The 19,545-nt window shown below is 49.1% G+C and overlaps 1 protein-coding gene across 1 annotated transcript in view; it reads left to right on the top strand.

Annotated features, from left to right (window-relative positions):
- Positions 1 to 334: 334 nt before the first annotated feature.
- Igf2r (insulin-like growth factor 2 receptor) overlaps positions 335 to 19,545 on the top strand; it is a 76,650-nt gene continuing 57,439 nt past the window's right edge. The window contains exons 1-5 of the mRNA XM_013024527.1: positions 335 to 465; positions 6,021 to 6,107; positions 8,464 to 8,624; positions 12,916 to 13,040; positions 14,437 to 14,535. Of these exons, the coding sequence (XP_012879981.1) occupies positions 335 to 465; positions 6,021 to 6,107; positions 8,464 to 8,624; positions 12,916 to 13,040; positions 14,437 to 14,535 (603 nt within the window). The remainder of the gene's footprint in view (positions 466 to 6,020; positions 6,108 to 8,463; positions 8,625 to 12,915; positions 13,041 to 14,436; positions 14,536 to 19,545) is intronic.

The raw sequence follows: 19,545 nt of genomic DNA, 5'->3' as shown, positions 1-19,545 counted from the left end.
GCAGGGTGGAGTAGGAAGCTGAGTGGCGAGTTCTGAATTCTGTGCCTCGCTGACTGCACTTCGCAGGCAGCTGATTTCCAGCATCCGCACAGGGGAGCAGCAGGTGAGTTTTTCTTATCACCTTCTGTGTGCCTGGAGGAACAAAGCACGCACTCGCTGCTGCTCACAGCTTCCAGAAATCTGCGTGGAGCAGGCCCGTGGCCTGTATGGTAGAGCGGAGATCTGAGTCAGCCTGCATCAGGGGCAGCCCAGGGCCGGAGTGGGAGCCCTGTTTTAGGAGCTCTTTGTTCTGAAGACATTGGCCAGCATGTGGCCATGAAGTTTCTTTAGGAAGATGTCCTCCTGCTCTGTCGTGGTGGCAGCAGCGAGTATCGAGATGACACAGGGCTGGGAAGACCTTGGGCCGGCCTGTCCTGCACTGAGGAGCCAAGAGCAGCTGTCTGTGTACGATGATTGGAATGTGAGGTACCCCCAGAAAGCTCATGGATCCTACAGCTGGGGGAGCTACTCTTGGAGAGGTGATTGGATCATGAAAGCTCTAACCTAATCAGTTGATTAGGCCCTCTCATAATTAGATGGTGGTGTTGGGAAGTTACAGAGACTTGCAGAGTTGTCTGGTTGGAGAGAGTAGATAACTGGGGTGTGTTCTTGGGGTTATGTGTCATCCCAGCTCTCTCCTTCCTGGCTGCCATGAGCCATGAGGTTCACACCAAGGGAGCCAGGGGACTGTGGACGGAAACTCTGGAACCGTGAGCCAAAACACATCTTTTCCTCCTTTAAACTGTTTTTTTTTTTTTCCTGGTAGTAGTCACAGCAGTGGCCTTGTGTGTGTGTGTGTACGTACATACATACATGTGTACACACATGCTGTACCTTGGACAGGAAGTGCAGCTCTGTGGTGGACCTGGCTGGGCATACCTGACTCCCTACCCTCCCTTCTCCTGTTCCTTGTCAGTGTCACGTGATACTCCTCTGAGAGACCCCAAGCCAACACACTCTTTTCTATAAAGCCCAATTTTAAACAGTCTGAATCCTTCTATTGATCTTGACGAAAGCCTTAGATGATCGCTCTCTCCAAGCACTGTGTTCCTGGCCCAAGTGTTTCTGCTGTAGGAACGTTGCCTTAGCTCTGTTTGTAGACCTGGCAGTTGGAGCTCAGAGAGACATAAGTGCCTGCAACCAGTGGAGGGCCAAGAGCCAGGCCTGCGCCGGGGGGCTCTTCCTGCTCCTTGGCCCTTTCAGAGGAATGTTCCACCCCTCTCGCCGGAGTGAGACTCTCACGATGCTGGTCTAAAAGTGTAGGGAGCCTTGCTTGACTGTCGTGGTCCCTTAGGTCCTGATGCTGAGTTCAGCGTTTTAGACTGAGCCCTGGCTCCACTGGTTTTTGCTGCTAGACTCTGTAATTCCAGAGTAACTATCTGGGAAAACGAAAGAGTCATGCCTTTCTTTCTGATCTTTTTTTCCTCGCCTCATATCTTTATCCACAGCTTTGTGGGTTTGTTAGAACAGGAAGTGAAGTACTTCCTATATGAGCTTGGGCCTGCTGTGTCAAGCCCGTGTGGTCCCCAGTCTTAGGTCAGGGTATGGAGTCATGCTGCCAGGCTAGATCTCTTCTCTCTCAGCATCAGCAGCTGGGAGCTGTCCTAGCAGTGTATGTTGTGTTCTTACTATCCTGCTGCGGGCCCCCTGGGGACCCCGCTGTCTCCTGCTTTTCTCCTTCCCTGAGCCTCCCTTCTTCCTCAGAGTAGGAGACAGGTCCAGAGTTTGAGTGAGTGCGCTGGCTGGAGAAGTGGAAGCAGGGGGCAGGTGTCGTCTCCAGCACAGTTGGAGGGTTCCCCGCGGGCGCAGAGTGGGAACCTTCACATTCCCTTAGTCTCTGAGCATTACGACTCAGAAAAACCTTCCTTCCTGGCTTGGGACCATGTGTGTATATTACTGGCTTTACTTCTTTTAATGGAAATCAAATTGCAGATTATCCTTGCTTGTTAATTTTATGACTGAGCTGGTCATACCTGTTTTATATGCTGATGATTGTACATCAGCAGTAAAATGTGTGCTACCTGCGTGGCCCTCTCAGTAACCCGGAGATTCACAGTGGGTGAACCAGCATTTGTCTCAAGAGTATTTCTGTGTGACAGAAAATGAAACAGGAACCAAATGACAGCTATGGAGATGTTTTATGTTTGTGGGCAGGACAGTATTATATGCATGTTGAATGTAGAATTCAAAATCTTTGTCATCCTCACTGTTATCATCGTTGTCATAGAGTTTCACTACATAGCTCAGAATGACCTCAAACTCAAATTCTCGCAGGCCTGCACCACCATGCCAGGCCTTATACAGTTTTGCATGTTTTATTTCAATGCCAGCTGTTATTCATTTGCTAATATTAGTTAAACGGGCATTTCTTTGTTATGTTGCCATGAAATGCCAGCTGTTTTGAAACTTCAAACTTATGTTTTGAAAGGCATTGTAAAGTTGTGGGTATTGGAGGTGTCACATGCATACCACCGTCAAGTTGCTTAAAAACATACATACAGCTAGGTCTTTGTGGCTTCTTTTTGAAGTTTCCTTGTTTTGGACAGTTCTGTGGAACTCACTTGGTGGCAGTGGCCCTCCCTCCCTCCCCTTTCTTCCCCACCTTCCCCACCTTTCCCCTCCCTTTCCTCTCCCTTCTTCTCCCCCCTCCCTCTCTGGGATGGGCGGGCCCCACTGCCTTCCCACCTCTGGTTGTCTTCCAGTGTGTTAATTGGTGGTTTGCCAGCACCTCTTAAGATATCTGCTATAAAGCAAATGAGTTAAAGTGGGCCGTCCCAGCCACCCCATGGATGGAGCAGGTGGCCTCAGTGTCCAGGACCACCCAGCAGCAGTGAGGATGGTATTCAGCTTCCTAGGAGGAGGAAAGGGCTCATGCTGTGTGCTTAGCCTCGTCAGTTAAGATCACTGTCCATGTCCAGGACACATTTCGGCTGCAGAATTCACTTCAAAGTCAAGTTACTGGTGATGAGTGTGACTTTTGCCCCTCCCCTTTCCCGCTGTTGCTGGTGTCATTTGCTGTTGGACTGTGCCGGGTTATGCCATTCATTTAAAGCCAGGCGGCTAGCTGGGACAGTAGTGTCCATGAGCCTCTTCTTAGTGGAGTCCACCAGCAGCTTGGACAGAACTAGTGCGACAAGGCTCGTGGGAGGAACAGCTGAGCAGTGTTTCTATTCTCGTGACACCCCTGGTGTGGGAAGTGAGTGTCTGTGCAGAAGAGAAAGCAGAACTGGGCCAGGGGCATGTGAGCTGCTGACCAGCTGCGGAGACATGGTCTGGCCCCAGTCCTTCCCAGATGGGCCTGTCGCCCCAGAGGCCTGCCTCTCATGTCACCTGTGACGTTAAGCTTAAAAGGAGGTGCTTCGGATATCTGCTGTCATCTGTCCCCATAGAGGGACAGCCATGATTTTTCTGCATAATTAGTGTTTTACTGAGCCAAACTTACTTTACTTGATGGCTAGAGTAATAGAAATTTTACACTGTGTCTGTTACCTCAGTGGCATTTACTGTAGCAAGAATTAAATTTTAAAGTTTTGTATCATGTTTTGCCAGTTTTAGTGTTACAATGGAAACCTAAGATACAGGGCTGGTGATGTGGTTCAGGTGGTAGAGTGCCTGCCTCGCAGTTGTCTAGAATTCCAACTCCAATCCTATCAAAACAAAACCAGAGATTTCCTGAGCAGTTTTTTCTTGCCAGCCCTGAGGCTTGAACTCAGGGCCTGGCTGTTGTCCCTGAACTTCTTTTGCTAGTGCTCTACCACTTGAGCCACAGTTCCAGCTTCAGCCTTTTTTGTGATTAATTGGTGATAAGAGTCTCATAGACTTTCCTGCTGGGGCGGCTTTGAACCGAGTCCTCAGATCTCAGCCTCCTGAGTAGCTAGGATTAGAGACCTGAGCCACTGATGTGTGGCCAAAAAACAATTCTTTTTTTAAAAAAGTGAAAACTGCAGAGCAAATGCGGCAACTTCCCTTAGTGGTGAAGCTTGCTCCCTGTCGTAAGCTGACCTGGATTTGCTCCTGGCTCTGTCATTTCCCCGCTGTACGATCCTGGCAGGGTTGTAACCTTTCTGAGCCTTCAGATTTTTGCCTGGGAAGCCAAGGGGCTTTGGGTAGTTGAAGAAAGTGCCAAGTACTGGCACATGTCCTGCTGGGCTTACTTCTTGGGGAGCCTCGAGGGAGACCAACTAGTCCAGTTTCCTTCATTCCCAGCCCATCCATAAGGAGAGGTTGTGCTGGGACCCACATCCACAGTGACCTTGAGTGCTGTAGGGAGAAGTGATTCACAGTGACTTACAAGGGCTTGATTGGAGAGAGCAGAGATCTGGCCACCTCCATGCTACAATCCTCTGTGTCGTGTCTAGGGGACGGGTGTTACAACCCCGTAGATGGCAGCGTCTGGGACATAGGTACGTTGGAATCTGCTGGTACCTGAAGGTTTGTGCAGCACCACGGAACGATTTTTGCAGCTGGGGGTCCTGCAGGCCCAGTTCATGGTCCGGTGGAGTTACTGGTATATGGTGTCTGGAAGGGTCCAGCTTGCTATGTCATGTGGATTTGGGCCTTATGAGAAGGAAGAGCATTAGGGAGCTACATTCTACACTGAGAATGGAAGTAGAGGATTTGCCTTGCTTTTGCTGGTTTTCTAAACCAGCGTTCTTGCCATTCTAGCTGGGATTAGGTGGCTCCTTCTGGGGTAATAGTGGAAGTGTGCAGGGCTGGCCCATTGGGCAGGGGTCCTGCACGTGCGCACCCCCCTCCCCGCCCCCACGCGTCCCAAGGCTTCTGCAGTTGTCCCGCCTCCTCGTCCCTAGCTTCCCTTCCAATGAGATGGAATTCAGCGTGAGCCAGTGACCTTCAGAAAACGGACCTGAAGAAAGATGGGTGGTTAGAGCTGCAACAATATGCTCACTGGGTTTTCTTTCCCCTCCTGCTGTGAAAGTTGCTGCCTGTAGCAAATTTAAAAGAATTTAAAATTGTTGTGTGGAGCAAGGGAAGACTGTGTCCACACAGCTTGCAGATGTTTTCCAGAGCTTTGTTTCTTGTTGAAGTTTTAATTCCGTGGCTTAGTTTTCTTTTTGGTCTAATATGTTGACTTCCTTTTCTTCCCTAAGTCTTCACTGTGTGACCCCAAATACTTTAGTCTAGAAGATAGATATTCTGGGGCACTCTGCGGAGGGGCCTTGCTTGGCACAGAACTCCAACCCGTTACAGAGTTTTCTGATTTTTGCCTGTACATGTTCACTTCAGGTAGAGGATTTTATAATATACTTTTGGACCAAAGTTTATTATTCCTCAAAGATGTCATTACATTTTATTTAGCCTCTAATGTCTACACTCTCAGTTCGCTAATAATCATAGTACTTTTAAGCATAAGTGTTAATTTAATTTTGAAGATGAGTTCAGCTCATGCCATTCTGGTGGTTTGGCCTTTAATGAGACATCTGCAGTCTGTAATAGTCAAACATATAATTTCTTAAAAAGTGTTACCAGTTCAAGTTTAGTGTAAAATAGGTGGTGTGTGTGTGTGTGTGTGTGTGTGTGTGTGTGTGTGTGTGTGTTTGTATTTGTGGCACTGGGGCTTGAACTCGCCTGAGTTCTTTCCTTTAGCTTTCTTGCTCAAAGCTGGTGCTCTCCTACTTGAGCCATATCTCCATTTTTCTGGCTTTCTCTTGGTTAATTGGAAGTAAGTCTCTTTCAGATTTGTGTGTCCCAGCTGACTTCAAACCACCATCTTCAGATCTCAGCCTCCTGAGTAAAGTAGGATAGAGGCATGAGGCACCCATTCCTGCCTGTAAAATAGTTTTAGAGAACCATTTACTCCTAGGGGTGCCATATCTCCATGCTGGTTGAATCTTACCCATGTCCTTTCCCTACATAGTACATGATAGGTTTTAAAATAATGGCCTTAGTTTCCAGAGAGATTATTTCAACTGAGAGTCTGTCCTTGTGACCCCAGAGGCCAGGTGTGCTTGCTTGTTTTGGAGAGGCCGTAATGCAGGGCCGCTGGAGTCAGTGCCCAAGTACCCGTCGTCATCTGCAGACGCCTTGGAGGTGCAGCTTAGGAACAAGCTGTAAGTCCTGTGACCAGAGTGCTGAGCTCCTAGTGCCTCTGCCCCAGACCTCTGAGTGGCCTAAGGGGTGCTGGGCTGGGTGCCTTCAGCCTGCACCAAGCCAGCATGCAAGTGCTTTGATAGGATCTGCCTTGCTCTCTCATCCTGTACATCCTGATAAAGCTGGACACACAGTAGGAGATGCAAATAGAGGAAAGATGATGGTTTTTCTGTCTAGGAACTCTTGATTCCAGACAACCGGGACACTGGCCCTTATTTTCATTTCTCTTCTCCCTAACACTCTTTACATTTACCTTAAATATCACTATGCAAAAACGGCTGTGAGTTTCTGGAAAAATCATAGACTCTTAGGAATCATTCTGGCAATGACTCTAAATGAACCTTTGTGTTCTTATGTTCCTCCAGCATGTGCTTGGGACTGGGCAGTACTTTGGTGCCAGGCTAAGTTTTTAAATTTGCTGTCCAATAGCCTGGAAAAAGTAGCCATGGCTCCTGAATGAGAGGTTAACATTTCTGTGTAATCACAATTAATGATAGGAAAGTTTTACTACCCTAAATAAAAATGGTGGCTTAAGGAAAGATTGTTTGTGTTGAGGCCCCCTCCCCTTTTTTGTTTCAAGGATAAGATCAGAACTGCCTTTTTAAATCTGGGGTAACTAGGTCTCCTCGCCTCTGTGGCCTTCCGAGCTGCTGCTGTCTGTTTGACTTTCTGGCTGTAGCCTCATTGCCCTTCTTCCGTTTCTCCCAGTGTGCCAAGTTCATCCACCTCAGGACCTTGCAACAGCTAGTCTGCTGCCCTAGTCTGTCTGCTTGGAAGGATCTTCTGCTGTATCTCCCCCAGGCTTGTTCATTTTTATCAGTCTGGTCTTGCTCAGAAGACTTGCCAGTCTAAAGAACCCTGAAGTCATTTCCTGCCACATTCTGCCAGTTTGTCTTCAACTGTGTAAATAGCAAGGGAATTGTCCTGTGTGTGTATTTTCTGACCTTCCCACTGGGATTTGTCTGTGTAGTTCATGTGTATTCTTCTTTGCCTTCCCAAGTAAGTACAGAAGTACACACCTGTAATCCTGGCACTCGGAGGCTGATGTAGGACTGAAAGTTGAAGGCCAGCCTGGGCAACGAAGCAAGCTTGTCTCAAAAACTAAAAACCAGGCAACACAAGAAGAGTGTGTGAAACAAGTGAACACAGATTAATGGAGGACTCAGGGGATGAGCTTTCACTGGCTTTTTCTGCCCGGCAGTACTTGATTTATTTTCTCATGTTTAATCCTGGTACCGTAGCTAACTAGCCAGTTACCCATGAGGAATCTGAGTTGAGCAGTCAGCATTTGCAAGTCTGGGGCCTTTCAAGGAACCCGTTGTTGAGGTTTGTAGCGCTTCTGCCGTAGTGCTGATGTGTGCTTACAGCGCTAGGCTTCCAGGAAGGGGGACTGACAGGTGGGCCGTGGGGCATCATGGCACCTCGCATGCCAGTGACACCGCTCACTTCTGTGAGCCATTACTTCATATCATCAGAAGTCCTTCCAGAGGCGATGAGTGGGTTGTGTGAGATGGGTCTCACGCCTGGCCCTCCCAACCTCCGCCTCTGGGCAGGACAGCCTCCCTAAGCAGTTCTGTGATCTAGTGTCTCCTCGCCTCTCACCAGTCTCTTGAATTAATTTTTTTTATTCCATGACTTTTTAGTCTCTCTCTTCTTTTGCTTTTTACCCTTAAAAAACACAAAGACATTATTTCAGGGAAGAATAGAGGAGTGACACTAATTGCATGGGCAGAACAAACCAACCAGCCCTTTGTCCCAGTGTGCGGTTTGAGTCATCATTAGCAGTTAGTCGATGGCTACCTTGTGGAGGTTTGTCCAGACCGTAAATTTTTTGTTTCATTCTGTGGTGAGTCAGCCTAAAGCAGAGCTTGTCTGATACTGAGTCAGACAGTTGGGTCTCTGCCCACACAGCTTATCATGTCATTTCAGGTCTGAAGAGTAGCCGGAACAAGTCAAACCAGAAGCAGGACTGCCTTACCTGTGCCCAAACTAGTTTTTAAATAATAAAGCAAGGGTTTTATCCCTTGGGTTTTCAGCAGCTTGGGGGGAATGGTAGGGTTACATCATTTACTTACCTGAGCTAATTAACGGAGAATTTTTAGTATTCTCATGGTCTTTAAGTTCCAAGGTGGCCTTCAGAGCAGATTTCCTGGAGTGAGGTTAGATTTAGTGGTTTCTTTTCAACTTGCCATTCTTGACTTTGGCACTTTTGGCTGAGTGTGTCTTCTAGTTTGTGGTACTTGAAGCCAATGTGGCTTGAATGTAAAACCGGAGAGATGTTTAAGTATTGGCAAGTCAGTGACAGTCAGTGACCAGTTGTTTTCCCTTCCTTTCTAGTTATCTGTGGGAGGCTGTTGATACGCAGAACAGCCGGGTGTATAAAATCAAGCTCTGTGGAGATGTGGAGATTGTCGGATGTGAGCCATCAAGTGCTGTTTGTATGTTCGACTTGAAAACACGCAAGTATTATTCAGTCGGTAAGTAAAACTGTTAAGATTCCTACATGGGCAGTATGCATCTAGGTTTGAAAAATGACTTTATGTATCTAGCTATTTGGATGTACCTATATACACAATTGTATATGCTTGCAATATCACTTGTTTTATAATGGTTAAAAATGTTTTATATGGTTAAAAGTGGTGACCATTTGTCTAGTGGGGGGATAAAAACAAGTTACTTCTGCCCAGTGAGTAGCATGTAGGAAGGAGTCAAGAATCATTTGTGTGATGGCTGTTTCCTCTAGCTTCTCATCCACAAGGTTCTTAAGCTCTACCCTCTTTCATTTCTCCTCCTTCACCTGTTTCTTTTAGTGCTTGCTTCTGTGGCGATGCATGTCTCAGGCAGTGTGCCCTTGCATGCCACGGTGGTTCAGTGTCCTGACAGCTGGCAGTCTTAGGGACAAAAGTGCAACCGTTTCTTACCTCAGATCATGCAGTTTTTCTAAATGTACTTCTCCTGGGTCAGGACCCCTTTCCACTGGTGGGTTGGAGGGGTACAGATGGTGACATGGAGAGAGGGTAAAGGCCAGTGTTCCCCGAGTGGTGCAGCATGGTGCCTGTGGTGACGTTTCTCTGGGACAGTTGAGTGATGAAGTTTAGTTATGGTGGAAGGAAGAAGTGGCGATAGCGTGCGTCTGGGAGCAGGGTGGAGGAGAAAGGATGGTGTTCATAGGAGGCGGCTGGCAGGTGTCTGGGTTTGGGAGGGATGGCTTGGAAAGCTACCTTGTTGCATGGAGACACCACAGTAACAGAAGTAGGAGGTGGAAAATGCTGGATCCTCTGGTTAGGATCCGAGTCTTCTCATTTGCTTCTGTCTCAGTGAAGACTCTCTAGGCTGAGAACCAGGGAGAGGATTTGAGGCCAAGGATGGGGATCTGAGAAAGCACCAGGTTGTTCTGAACTTTTGGATGGGCAAGCTTACTATTTGGTGATGTACTTAAGACAACTTGTGGGTGATACCACCATTCTCTTTCATCTTTGGATGATTGAGAGGACTCTTGGCCAGGGCTCTTCACATTTTCAGAAAGGGGAAAAGGCAATAAGGTAAGTGTGTGATATTTTTGCCTAATGCGAGAGTGGTTGTACTTTGTGACAGTACAACGTAACATAGATTGACACAGATGTGTGCAGTTCATTAGGGAATAGTTTGTGAGACTGGCCTCCATAACAGTTCTATAGGCTTTGAAAACCAGGAAGGAGAGCTGGTAACAGGTTAAGTTGATGATACAGACCACAGGATTCAGGCTTCTTTTGACTTCAAGTACTTTCTTTTGACCCATGGATAGCTTTCTCAGGTGTTAAGACTCCTAGAGGGACAGCTGGCATGTACAAAGCCCTGGAGGTATGGATGATGGCTCTGAATGTGGATAGACCACCTCGGGGCTTCCATACTTACCAAGGATGCACTGCGAGGGTCTTAGGAGCACATCTCACAGGTGTAGGGCTAAAAGAGGAGTGGGAAGGAGGTGTGCGGGTAAGGAACTTCCAGTAAAGCAAACAATGTGAAGTTTCAAAGCATGCACAAAATGCTGGCCACTAGTGGCTCATGCCTGTAATGCTAGGTAATTAGGAGCTCGAGTTCTGAAGGATTGAAGTTCAAAGCTAGCCTGCACAGAAAAGAACGTGAGATTTCATCTTCAGTCAACCATCAAAAAGCAGTACTGGAGGTGTGGCATAAGCAAGCTGAGAGAGTTCAAGGCTTTGCGTTAAAGGGGAGGGAGGGAAATCCAATTGATGGGGCAGAGCAGTAGGTCTCTATCCTGGAGCGATTCCCTTTCCAGGATGTCCTGTGGAGCACTCACAAGGGCCAGAGGAGGGAGGGGCCTCTGGGCCTGCGAGGCGGTCCCTGGGTCCCTGGAGTGGGAAGTGGTGGCCTGCGGTCATGATCTGGCCCAGCCCACCGTCTCCCGTGAGCCTCCCCCTGCCAGCCTCCTCCCACGAGGCCCCCCCCCCCCAAGTGTACCGGGCCTAGCCCGGTGCTCCTCCGACTGGTCCAAAGTCTATCCAGCTTCCCAGCTCTGCGTTCTCCGGACTTCCAGCCCGCCTTCTGACCAGACTTCTGGGCTCCCCCGATTGCCCTGCCCCTCCATTGCCGACTCACTGTCCCCCGGTTGCCAGGCAACTCCGATGGCCGATCCTGGTTGCAGGCAATGTTCCGATGGCCGATCCCGGTTGCCGGGCAGCTCGGATGGCCGATCCCGGTTACCGGGCAGCTCGGATGGCCGATCCCGGTTACCGGGCGGCTCGGATGGCCGATCCGGTTGCCTCCCGGAGGTTGCCGGGCAGCTCCGATGGTCGGGATCCCGGTTGCCGGCGAGGTTCCAATGGCTGATCACGGTTGCCGGGCAGCTCGATGGCCGATCCCGGTTGCTGGGCGGCTCCGATGGCCGATCGCGGTTGCCGGCGAGGTTCCAATGGCCGATCCCGGTTGCTGGGCGGCTCCGATGGCCGATCCCGGTTGCTGGGTGGCTCCGATGGCCGATCCCGGTTGCTGGGCAGCTTCGATGGCCGATCCCGGTTGCCGGCGAGGTTCCAATGGCCGATCCCGGTTGCTGGGCGGCTCCGATGGCCGATCGCGGTTGCCGGTGAGGTTCCAATGGCCGATCCCGGTTGCTGGGCGGCTCCGATGGCCGATCGCGGTTGCCGGCGAGGTTCCAATGGCCGATCCCGGTTGCTGGGCGGCTCCGATGGCCGATCCCGGTTGCCGGCGAGGTTCCAATGGCCGATCCCGGTTGCTGGGCGGCTCCGATGGCCGATCGCGGTTGCCGGCGAGGTTCCAATGGCCGATCCCGGTTGCTGGGCGGCTCCGATGGCCGATCGCGGTTGCCGTTGCTGGGCGGCTCCGATGGCCGATCGCGGTTGCCGGCGAGGTTCCAATGGCCGATCCCGGTTGCTGGGCGGCTCCGATGGCCGATCCCGGTTGCTGGGTGGCTCCGATGGCCGATCCCGGTTGCTGGGCAGCTTCGATGGCCGATCCCGGTTGCCGGCGAGGTTCCAATGGCCGATCCCGGTTGCTGGGCGGCTCCGATGGCCGACTCACCGGTCCCTTCCGACTGCTCTCGAACCCCCGATTTTCCAGTCCCCTCGACGTCTCTGATTTGCTGACTTCCTCGGTTTCCACCCGCTCCGCTCGGCAGTGCCGATTTCTGACTGCTGCTCGCTGCGTCCTGCGCCTCCCCCTCCCTCCTGCACTCCTCCGCGTGCTCCCTTCCCACCCCCCTTCCCTGAGGCACCCTGCAGGCACCCCTGCCCTCAGGCCCCGCCCCGGCCTCGCAGTGCAGCCCCCTCACCCCCCAAGTCCACGCCTACGGTTTTTTTCTGGCTTTCCCTGCGCCTTTCGTTTTTGCCGGAGGGAGGGCTGTGCGGGATGGGGGGGGTCAGGCCGTGAACCCCGCTGCAGTTGACCCAGAGGTCATTATCTGTGACTCCGTAAGGGGTCAGGCGCGGCCCAGAGCGCCATCCCCGGGGAGAAAGCGCCAAGGGACCCGCAGCAGATGAGGGCAAAGGGAGCGCCATCCATCTGTGCTGGGCCCTGTGGGGCTCGGGCAGTGCACCGGGCACTGGCGGAGGAGGAGGGTTCTCCTTGTTTGCCTTTTTCTGCTTCTGCTGCATGATCTCCCAGTCCCTCTGCTTGTGTGAGGCGCAGAAAGCTCATTGTCTCTCTCTTGCTGGAGCTTGAACTTGGGACCGGGCACTGTCCCATCTATTTTTTGGTCAAGGCTGGCACGGTATCACTTGGGCCACAGCTTCACTTCACACTTTCCTGCTGAGGCTGACTTTGAATTGTGACACTCAATTTTCATCCTTCTAAGTAGCTAGGGTTATGGGCAGTTAATTTATCTTTACATTTTCAGAGATAAATCCTGTTTGCATGATGGGTGGGAAGAGTGGTAGTGAGAAAGGCGGCGGTGGAGGCTTGGGCACCAGTGTGCAGCTATGGCAGCAGCTGAGAGGGTCTTGAGTGGTAGCAGAGATGGCCGAGTGTGGACGGGTCTGAACTGGAGGGACTCTGCAGCAAAACGTTCTGATGTGCTGAGTGTGACAGAAAAAGAGAAGATAATGAAGTCATGACTCTGCCCAAACAGCTAAGGGTGGGTAGAGTCACTTCCTGAGATGGAGAATTCTGGTACTGTGACTGTTTCATAGGATTATAAACTTTCAGCTATAACTCATAGTACCACTTGTAACTTGGTTGTTTATGCCTTGGAATATCTGAAGAGAAACGTGGGTTTTATGTCCTGCCTGTTGATTCTCTTTCCTCTTCAAATAGGAGACTCTTTTTTGAAAAGCACGAGCAGATCCCTCCTGGAGTTCAACACGACCACAGCCTGCCAGCATGCAGGCCCGGGGCACCAAGTGCAGAGCACCATCACCTTCCTGTGTGGAAAGACACTGGTGAGTCCTGCGCTGCTTTGTGACAGTGCCTGCCCTCCTCACCGTAAGTCCAGGCTTAATAACACATGACTGTATTAGACTATGAGGAAACCAGGTCTCCAGTCAAATCACCACCAAGACCCGTAAATAAAGGAGTCCTAAACTTGTAGCTTTAAAGTGAAATTTGAAGTACAGTTCAGAACCATTCTATTTTGAACCGCAAAGCCCTGGGTTCTGTTTATGTCACAGGCATACTGCTTTTCTTCCTTATACTTCTATCCCTAGCAAGCATTCCATTCTTTTATTTGGGGGTGGGGGAGGAACCTGGGGATTGACCTCAGGGTCTTGATTGTGCTGGCTAGACAAATGCCCTGCCACTTGAAGTATGTACCTAGTCCTAGTATTTCATCTTGATGGTTTTAGGGTGTAATGTTCAATTTTCTAAAGCAGAGTTCTCCCCTTCTCATTTATATTGAAACTGAGAGACCTGATTGGGTCAGAAGCCCTAGCCAGCAGGGAGGGGGTTCAGTACCTGATGCTGAGTAGAGACACAGTTGGGTGAAGCACAGTGCTTATCTTTCTTACATGATTTGCAGGGTTTTAGAAAGGAACTTGGAATACACAACTTCTGAGCAAAAGAACTAGTTAGTATACCAGTGCTGTGATTGGCTTGAATGGGAGTGAGAACCCAGGTATTGAGAAGAGTCAGGTTGAGTGAAACCCGGTGACTACCAGGCTTCTTGCCAATATTATCTTAAGAAGTAGTACTGTGAGCCTTGCATCTTTTGTCCTGTAATGTCTGTCTTGATTAGCCTTGGTCTGACCCTGTACCCATGGAGAGCTTGAAAGAGTGTGGTGCCTTGGGGCAGGAGGATTTGTGTGACAGGGTAGGACAGCTGCTGCTGCACTTGAATTTCCCTTAACTCTGTGCTGGCCCTGAGGGAAACTATGTGTCCTCAGCCTGAGGCAGTGTGACTGGAGAGCTGCCCTGAGGGTGGGCTCTGCCCAGTGCCCCCACTCCAGATGCACAAGGCCTCCCAGTCCTCCTCACAGGAAGCCTGAGGTCATGCTTGCTGGCTTTGCTTTTGTTGGCATTTGGTTCAGAGAACATGGAAGTCTCCATTCCCAGGATCGCTTCCTGTGAGCACACCGCCCTTGCACAGCTGGACGGTCACACAGCTTTGCTGGATGCGTAGCTTTGCTGGATGTGCTCACGGCTTTGGGCCAGTGGATTTGGGGATGCTTTTTTTCCTTTGAATTTCTCAGTTTGGGAACCTCTGGATCTCATCTGAGTGAAGTAGTTGTGTCCCTGCTCTTCCTGCCGCTCTTCTTTCATTGGCCTTTGTTGTGTTCTAAATTGAGAGAGAGACTTGATGTATGATGTGGTAACTTACTTTAACCATCTTTGTTTTAATAGGGCACTCCTGAATTTGTAACTGCAACAGAATGTGTGCATTACTTTGAGTGGAGGACTACTGCGGCCTGCAAGAAGGACACATTTAAAGCTAAAAAAGAGGTAACTAGGGAATTTAAGATGACATAATCACAGTCTACCTTTAAGATTTGTAATACCAATTTTAACCTTTCAGAGTGAAAATTTTTTTAAAGTTTTTATTATTTATTTTTTAAAAATTATTTTTCCATGGGGCTTGGACTCGGGCCTGGCTGCTCTCCGGCTCTTTGCTTAAGGCTAACACACTCTATCACTTTGAGCCACAGCTTCACTTCTGGTCTTCAGATCATTAAGTGGAGATAAAAGTCTCCTGGCCTACCTACCTGGGCTGGCTTCAAGCAGTGATCCTCAGATCTCAGCCTCCTGAGTAGCTAGTATTATATATAAAGAACCTGGGTTCTTTAGAAATTTTTTTTTATTTGCGCAGAGATGATACGTGATTTAATTGTTAAAAACTTTTCTAGGTGGTTCTAGGCATTTAAAATATCACAAGACTGTGTTGGGTGCCATAGGCTGTCTGTGTATGATGGAGTTGGGCTGAGGTTTAGATTAATATTCTCATTTATTTTTCTGCATCTGTGGTCGATCCCATCCTGATGCTTGTCCCCACTTGCTTTCCATATTCAGCCTTGGAGTGTCTTCAAGATAGCCTCAGAATCTCGGCCAGGCATCTCCACAGTTTACTCCTCAGTTTACCTTAGAGGCAAATGTTACTGCTACTTAATTATTCCCTCAACAGCTCCATACTGTTTCAGTGGTATTATAAGTCCACATCAGATGGGCACTGGTGGCTCACACCTGTAATCCTAGCTCTTCTGGAGGCTGAGGTCTGAGGATCACAGTTCAAAGCCAGTCCAGGCAGAAAAGTCCCCACGACACTCTTACCTCCAATTACCCATTCAAAAACTAGAAGTGCAGCTGTGGCTCAAAGTGGTAGAGTGCTAGCTTTGAGCAAAAGAGTTCATGGACAGCACCCAGGCCCTGAGTTCAAGCCCCACAACTGGAAAAAAAAATACAAGGTCCTATCACTCCCACTCATGTACAGGATGTTGTTTTGGAATGCATTGTGGAATGGTGGGATTGAGCTTAGTAAAGTGGTTTACTGGGGTGAGAGTACTTAAAATAGACTCAGTGACTTTGAAGACACAACACTGGTGAGTAGTTAGCGTTGTTAAGTATAGTTGAAATGCCATACAGGGAGTCTCCTGGCATTTTCCTCTTCTCCACCCCACCCTGTGGGTCTGCCCTGATTGTTCCTGGCTGTGGGACACAGGGGAGACCCCTCCTACCCCCTTCAGATCCTGCAGTCCTGGTCCTGCTCAGATAAGATAACTGACTCTTCTCACGGTTGGCCTTTAGGTTCCTGCCCTTATGGGTTGTGTGCAGAGACTGTTGGGACTTAAGAACTAACAAATGGTAGAGATCAGTAATTTTTACTATTGGCCTCATACTGTGTAACTGAAGAGGGCAAAAAGTGTTTACTGTTGAAAAATGAAGTTGTAAATAAATTTTCAGTGGTTTTTAAAAATATGGTCATCCTTAAAGAGAAGATAGTCCGAAGAGAAAGAGGCAAAATATTTCCAGAAAATCCTATAAGGATGCTCAGTGAAGAAAAATATAGGCTGGAGTCTTGGCTCAGGCTACCAAATGTCAGGGCTACCAAATTCAAGCCCCTGAATTCAAGCCCCAGTTTAAAGTGGAAAGGAGGCCGATATAATTGGGAAGTGGTGTAAAATTTAAACTCTCAGTTGTAAAACTTAAGCCTATATTGCTGGCAGTAGGAGAAACATCTCAAAGTGACATCTCAAAGTGCAGGGTGGGGTAGGGTGTCCAGGTGGCTGAGTTTTTTAGTTCCTTCACCACACCCCTGACCTTTTTGAGCCCCACAGACATTCTTCTGGGCTGAATTATCCAACCTGCTAGAGACATTGAGGGTTTTGTTTCATCTAGAGTGTCCAAAGTGACAATGGTATCTTCTACTACTTAAGAAACAATGCTTTCCTGGAGAAACAAGTGGCAACTTGTTTTCTGTAAGAACTCCTGTCCCACTCATGACCCAGAACTAAGAATGGTGCTTACGTTTTTACAGGGCTATAAAAATGCAGGCGTACGTGACGGACACCTATGTGTCTCGTCCAGCCTGAAGTCCTTTCCTTGTGGCTTTGGTTGCTTTGTGTAGCCAGTGTTCTGAAAGGTCTTTGGGGACAGGGAGCCAGAGTTTGTATTTTTCTCGAAGATTGATTTCTCTTAGAAGCTAATCTGAAGAAGCAGGAGAAGTGTTAGCAATTTGTTCTGAGTTACTGCCTCATTATTTGTCTCTTTTCCTATGCTGTTTTTATTGACTGAACCCATTGTCACTTTCCAGTTTTAAGTTGGTTCTTGCTTTCTGGGGCCCCGGCTCAGCCGTATTCCCGATTGCCCTCTGCCCTTGGGAGAGTTGTTAGAGGGAAAGGACCAGAGAGCACAGTGACTGTTGGGACATGGGCAGTCCCGGGCTGCACTGTGGATAGGCTTCAGTAGGATCAGTAAAAAAAAATAAATTACTCATGCTTGATGTACTTGGAAAACACTCCTCATCCTCCAAAATACCTCCAGAAGTCTCAGCTGCTTAGCTTCAAGTGTTTTTCTTTTCCATACCTTCCTTTGTCATATTTGCCCTGTTTCTCTGTGTCCAATTCAGAAAGATGGACAGAGATTATGGTAGTTTTGGACAGTGCCATTTACACCTATGCTGTATAAATTCTGGGGAGAGTTTTAAACATAAATCTTGGCTCTTTTTTTTTTTTTTTGGTTGGTTGTGGGGCTTAAACTCTGGGTCTGGGCGCTGTCCCTCAGCTCTTCAACTCAAAGCTAGCATTCTACCAACCACTTGAGCCATAGTGCCACTTCCCATTCTCTAAGTAGTTTATTGGAGATAAGAGTCTCATGGACTTTCCTGCCTGTGCTGTCTTTGAACCATGATCCTTAGATCTTAGCCTCCTTGAGTAGCTAGGATTACAGGCCTGAGCCATTGGCCGGCCAGCCTGCCTTTTTGCTGATTATTTTGAAGCTGGAATCTCACAGACTTTTCTGTCCTTGAACTGCAGTTTTCTGGATCTCCTGAGTAGCTAGGATTACAGGAGTGAGCCACTGGTGATTGGCTTATAATTATTTCCTGAGAATACTGTGTGTATGTCTTTGGTACCTGGAAGTTGCTGGCTTGCTGTGTTCTTGCTAGAGTCTGGCGAGATGCAGTGCAGCGTCTATGTTAGCACAGTGTATAGGATGTCGCTGACAGTTCCTTTCCCAAGCTGGTGAATGTCTCCTTTGCCCTGCACGGTGGGGCAGGAAGTAGGAGGCATTCCTCTGGCGTCCTGGACTGCTATTTGCCACCCACACTCTAGTTCTGTGGAGCACTGTTGGGGTGTTTTCTCTCCTCTCCTGGAGTGACATGGCAGCACAAGGGTGGTACTGCCAGCAGTGGGGGCATGGACACCCCCACCTGGAATCCTCGAAGAGAAGAGTCCTTGCATGAGCTAGAATCAAAGCAGTAGGTTCTTTCCAGAGTGGCGGCTCCCCCCCTCCCCGCCTCCCTTTCATTCTTGGCCTCGTGCCGTAGTGTCTCCATTTCTGTCTCAGGCTTGTATTTGGCTTCTCCCTAACCAGCCAGCTGACTCATTCCCCTCATGAGTGAATGGGCTCACATGATTTTCTGTGGATGACAAACTTTAGATTTGTGGGATTAGAGACACATATGGTTGCTTTCACTGAACACCAGCTAGCCTGCAGAGATAACCACCTTTTCTTTTCCGTGCCTTCTGTGGGAATGTGGCCTTGCCTTTTGTGGGAATGTGGCCTTCACTGCGGTTCTGCATGCCAACCTCCTCCCTTATCAGGGATTCCTTTGGATTGGGGAAGTTTGTTGGGTGGTGGGAGATGGCTTTGTGGGTTTGGCAGGCCGGAGTTTACATGCTCTGAAGCTGTGCAGAACTGTAAAGTTGTTAGATAGACCCTCCTAGCTCTCTGAGAAATCTCTGGAATCAGGCCTAAGGATAAGGTCAGTAAGCTAAAGCCTGCCTGCAGATTTGATAGCATCTTTGTAAGAAAACTTGAAAGCTAACTATTAAGCAGTTAACTTTTGTACTTAGTCTGGCTTATGCATGGCATCAAACCAAAAAGAGAAAATTTTAGGAAGTGTTTCCATGGAAATAAAGGCAACTACTTGGAAATGGTTGCCGGAACATGGATTTTGAGAGTATTCCTTAGGGTATCTTAAAACAGGTCATTTAATCAGTGATTTTCTTTCTCTTGGTAAGTGGAGCCTTTTACTTCTGGGTGCATCTTTGGGCTTGAATGCTCTGTTTCACAATGAGGCAAAGGTTTTCATGTACAGGGTCTCAGGACACTAATGAGTTCCTTGACACATTAAGAGAGCCATTTGTCATAGACATGGCCATAAATTAGAGTGCGGAAAGGTGGCTGCTGCATTTTCTTGAGTAGATTCTGACTAAGCTCCAGCTTTGTACCTGGCATTTTCTGAAGCCTTGGTTAGGGCTGTCTCCAGGCTGGAGGCCCTGTTTCAGGGAGGGGTCAGACCAGATAGCAGTGTGTGATACCACGTGGCATGTCCATGCTGTGAAGCAATGGAAGGCTGAGAAAGGCCACAAAGCGGTCTCAGAAAATGGAGACATTTTGTCTGAGGCCTGAAGGACGTGAAGGAGGGGTCCAGGCAGCCTGGGTCGGTTCCTAGGGCAGGGCTGCGGTGGGAGGTTGCCAAGGCTGTGTGGGGTGAGCAGAGGGCAGAGGAGGAAGAGGCTTGAGTGTGGGACCAGACCGGCCTCCTTTCTATTCTCTGCAGAGTGGGAAGGTGCAAGGAGGGGTGTGGGCCCATCTCTTTTGAAAGCTGAAGCCTGTGGTTGTAGAGACTGGGTGGAGGCTAAGGGTGTGGCCTTGCTGTAGCTAGAGACACTGGAGCTGGCGTGAGGACTGGAGGGGGAGGGGGGCTGGTGGAGGAGGGGGAAAGGGAGCCCAGGATGGAGTTTGAAGTCAGGACTGCGGGGACTTGCCAGTGGGTGCGTGTAGCATGTAAGAAAG

The sequence above is a fragment of the Dipodomys ordii genome, unplaced genomic scaffold, assembly GCF_000151885.1.
Source record: "Dipodomys ordii isolate 6190 unplaced genomic scaffold, Dord_2.0 Scaffold77, whole genome shotgun sequence".
NCBI lineage: Eukaryota > Metazoa > Chordata > Mammalia > Rodentia > Heteromyidae > Dipodomys > Dipodomys ordii.
This window is presented reverse-complemented; position numbering and strand designations above follow the sequence as displayed.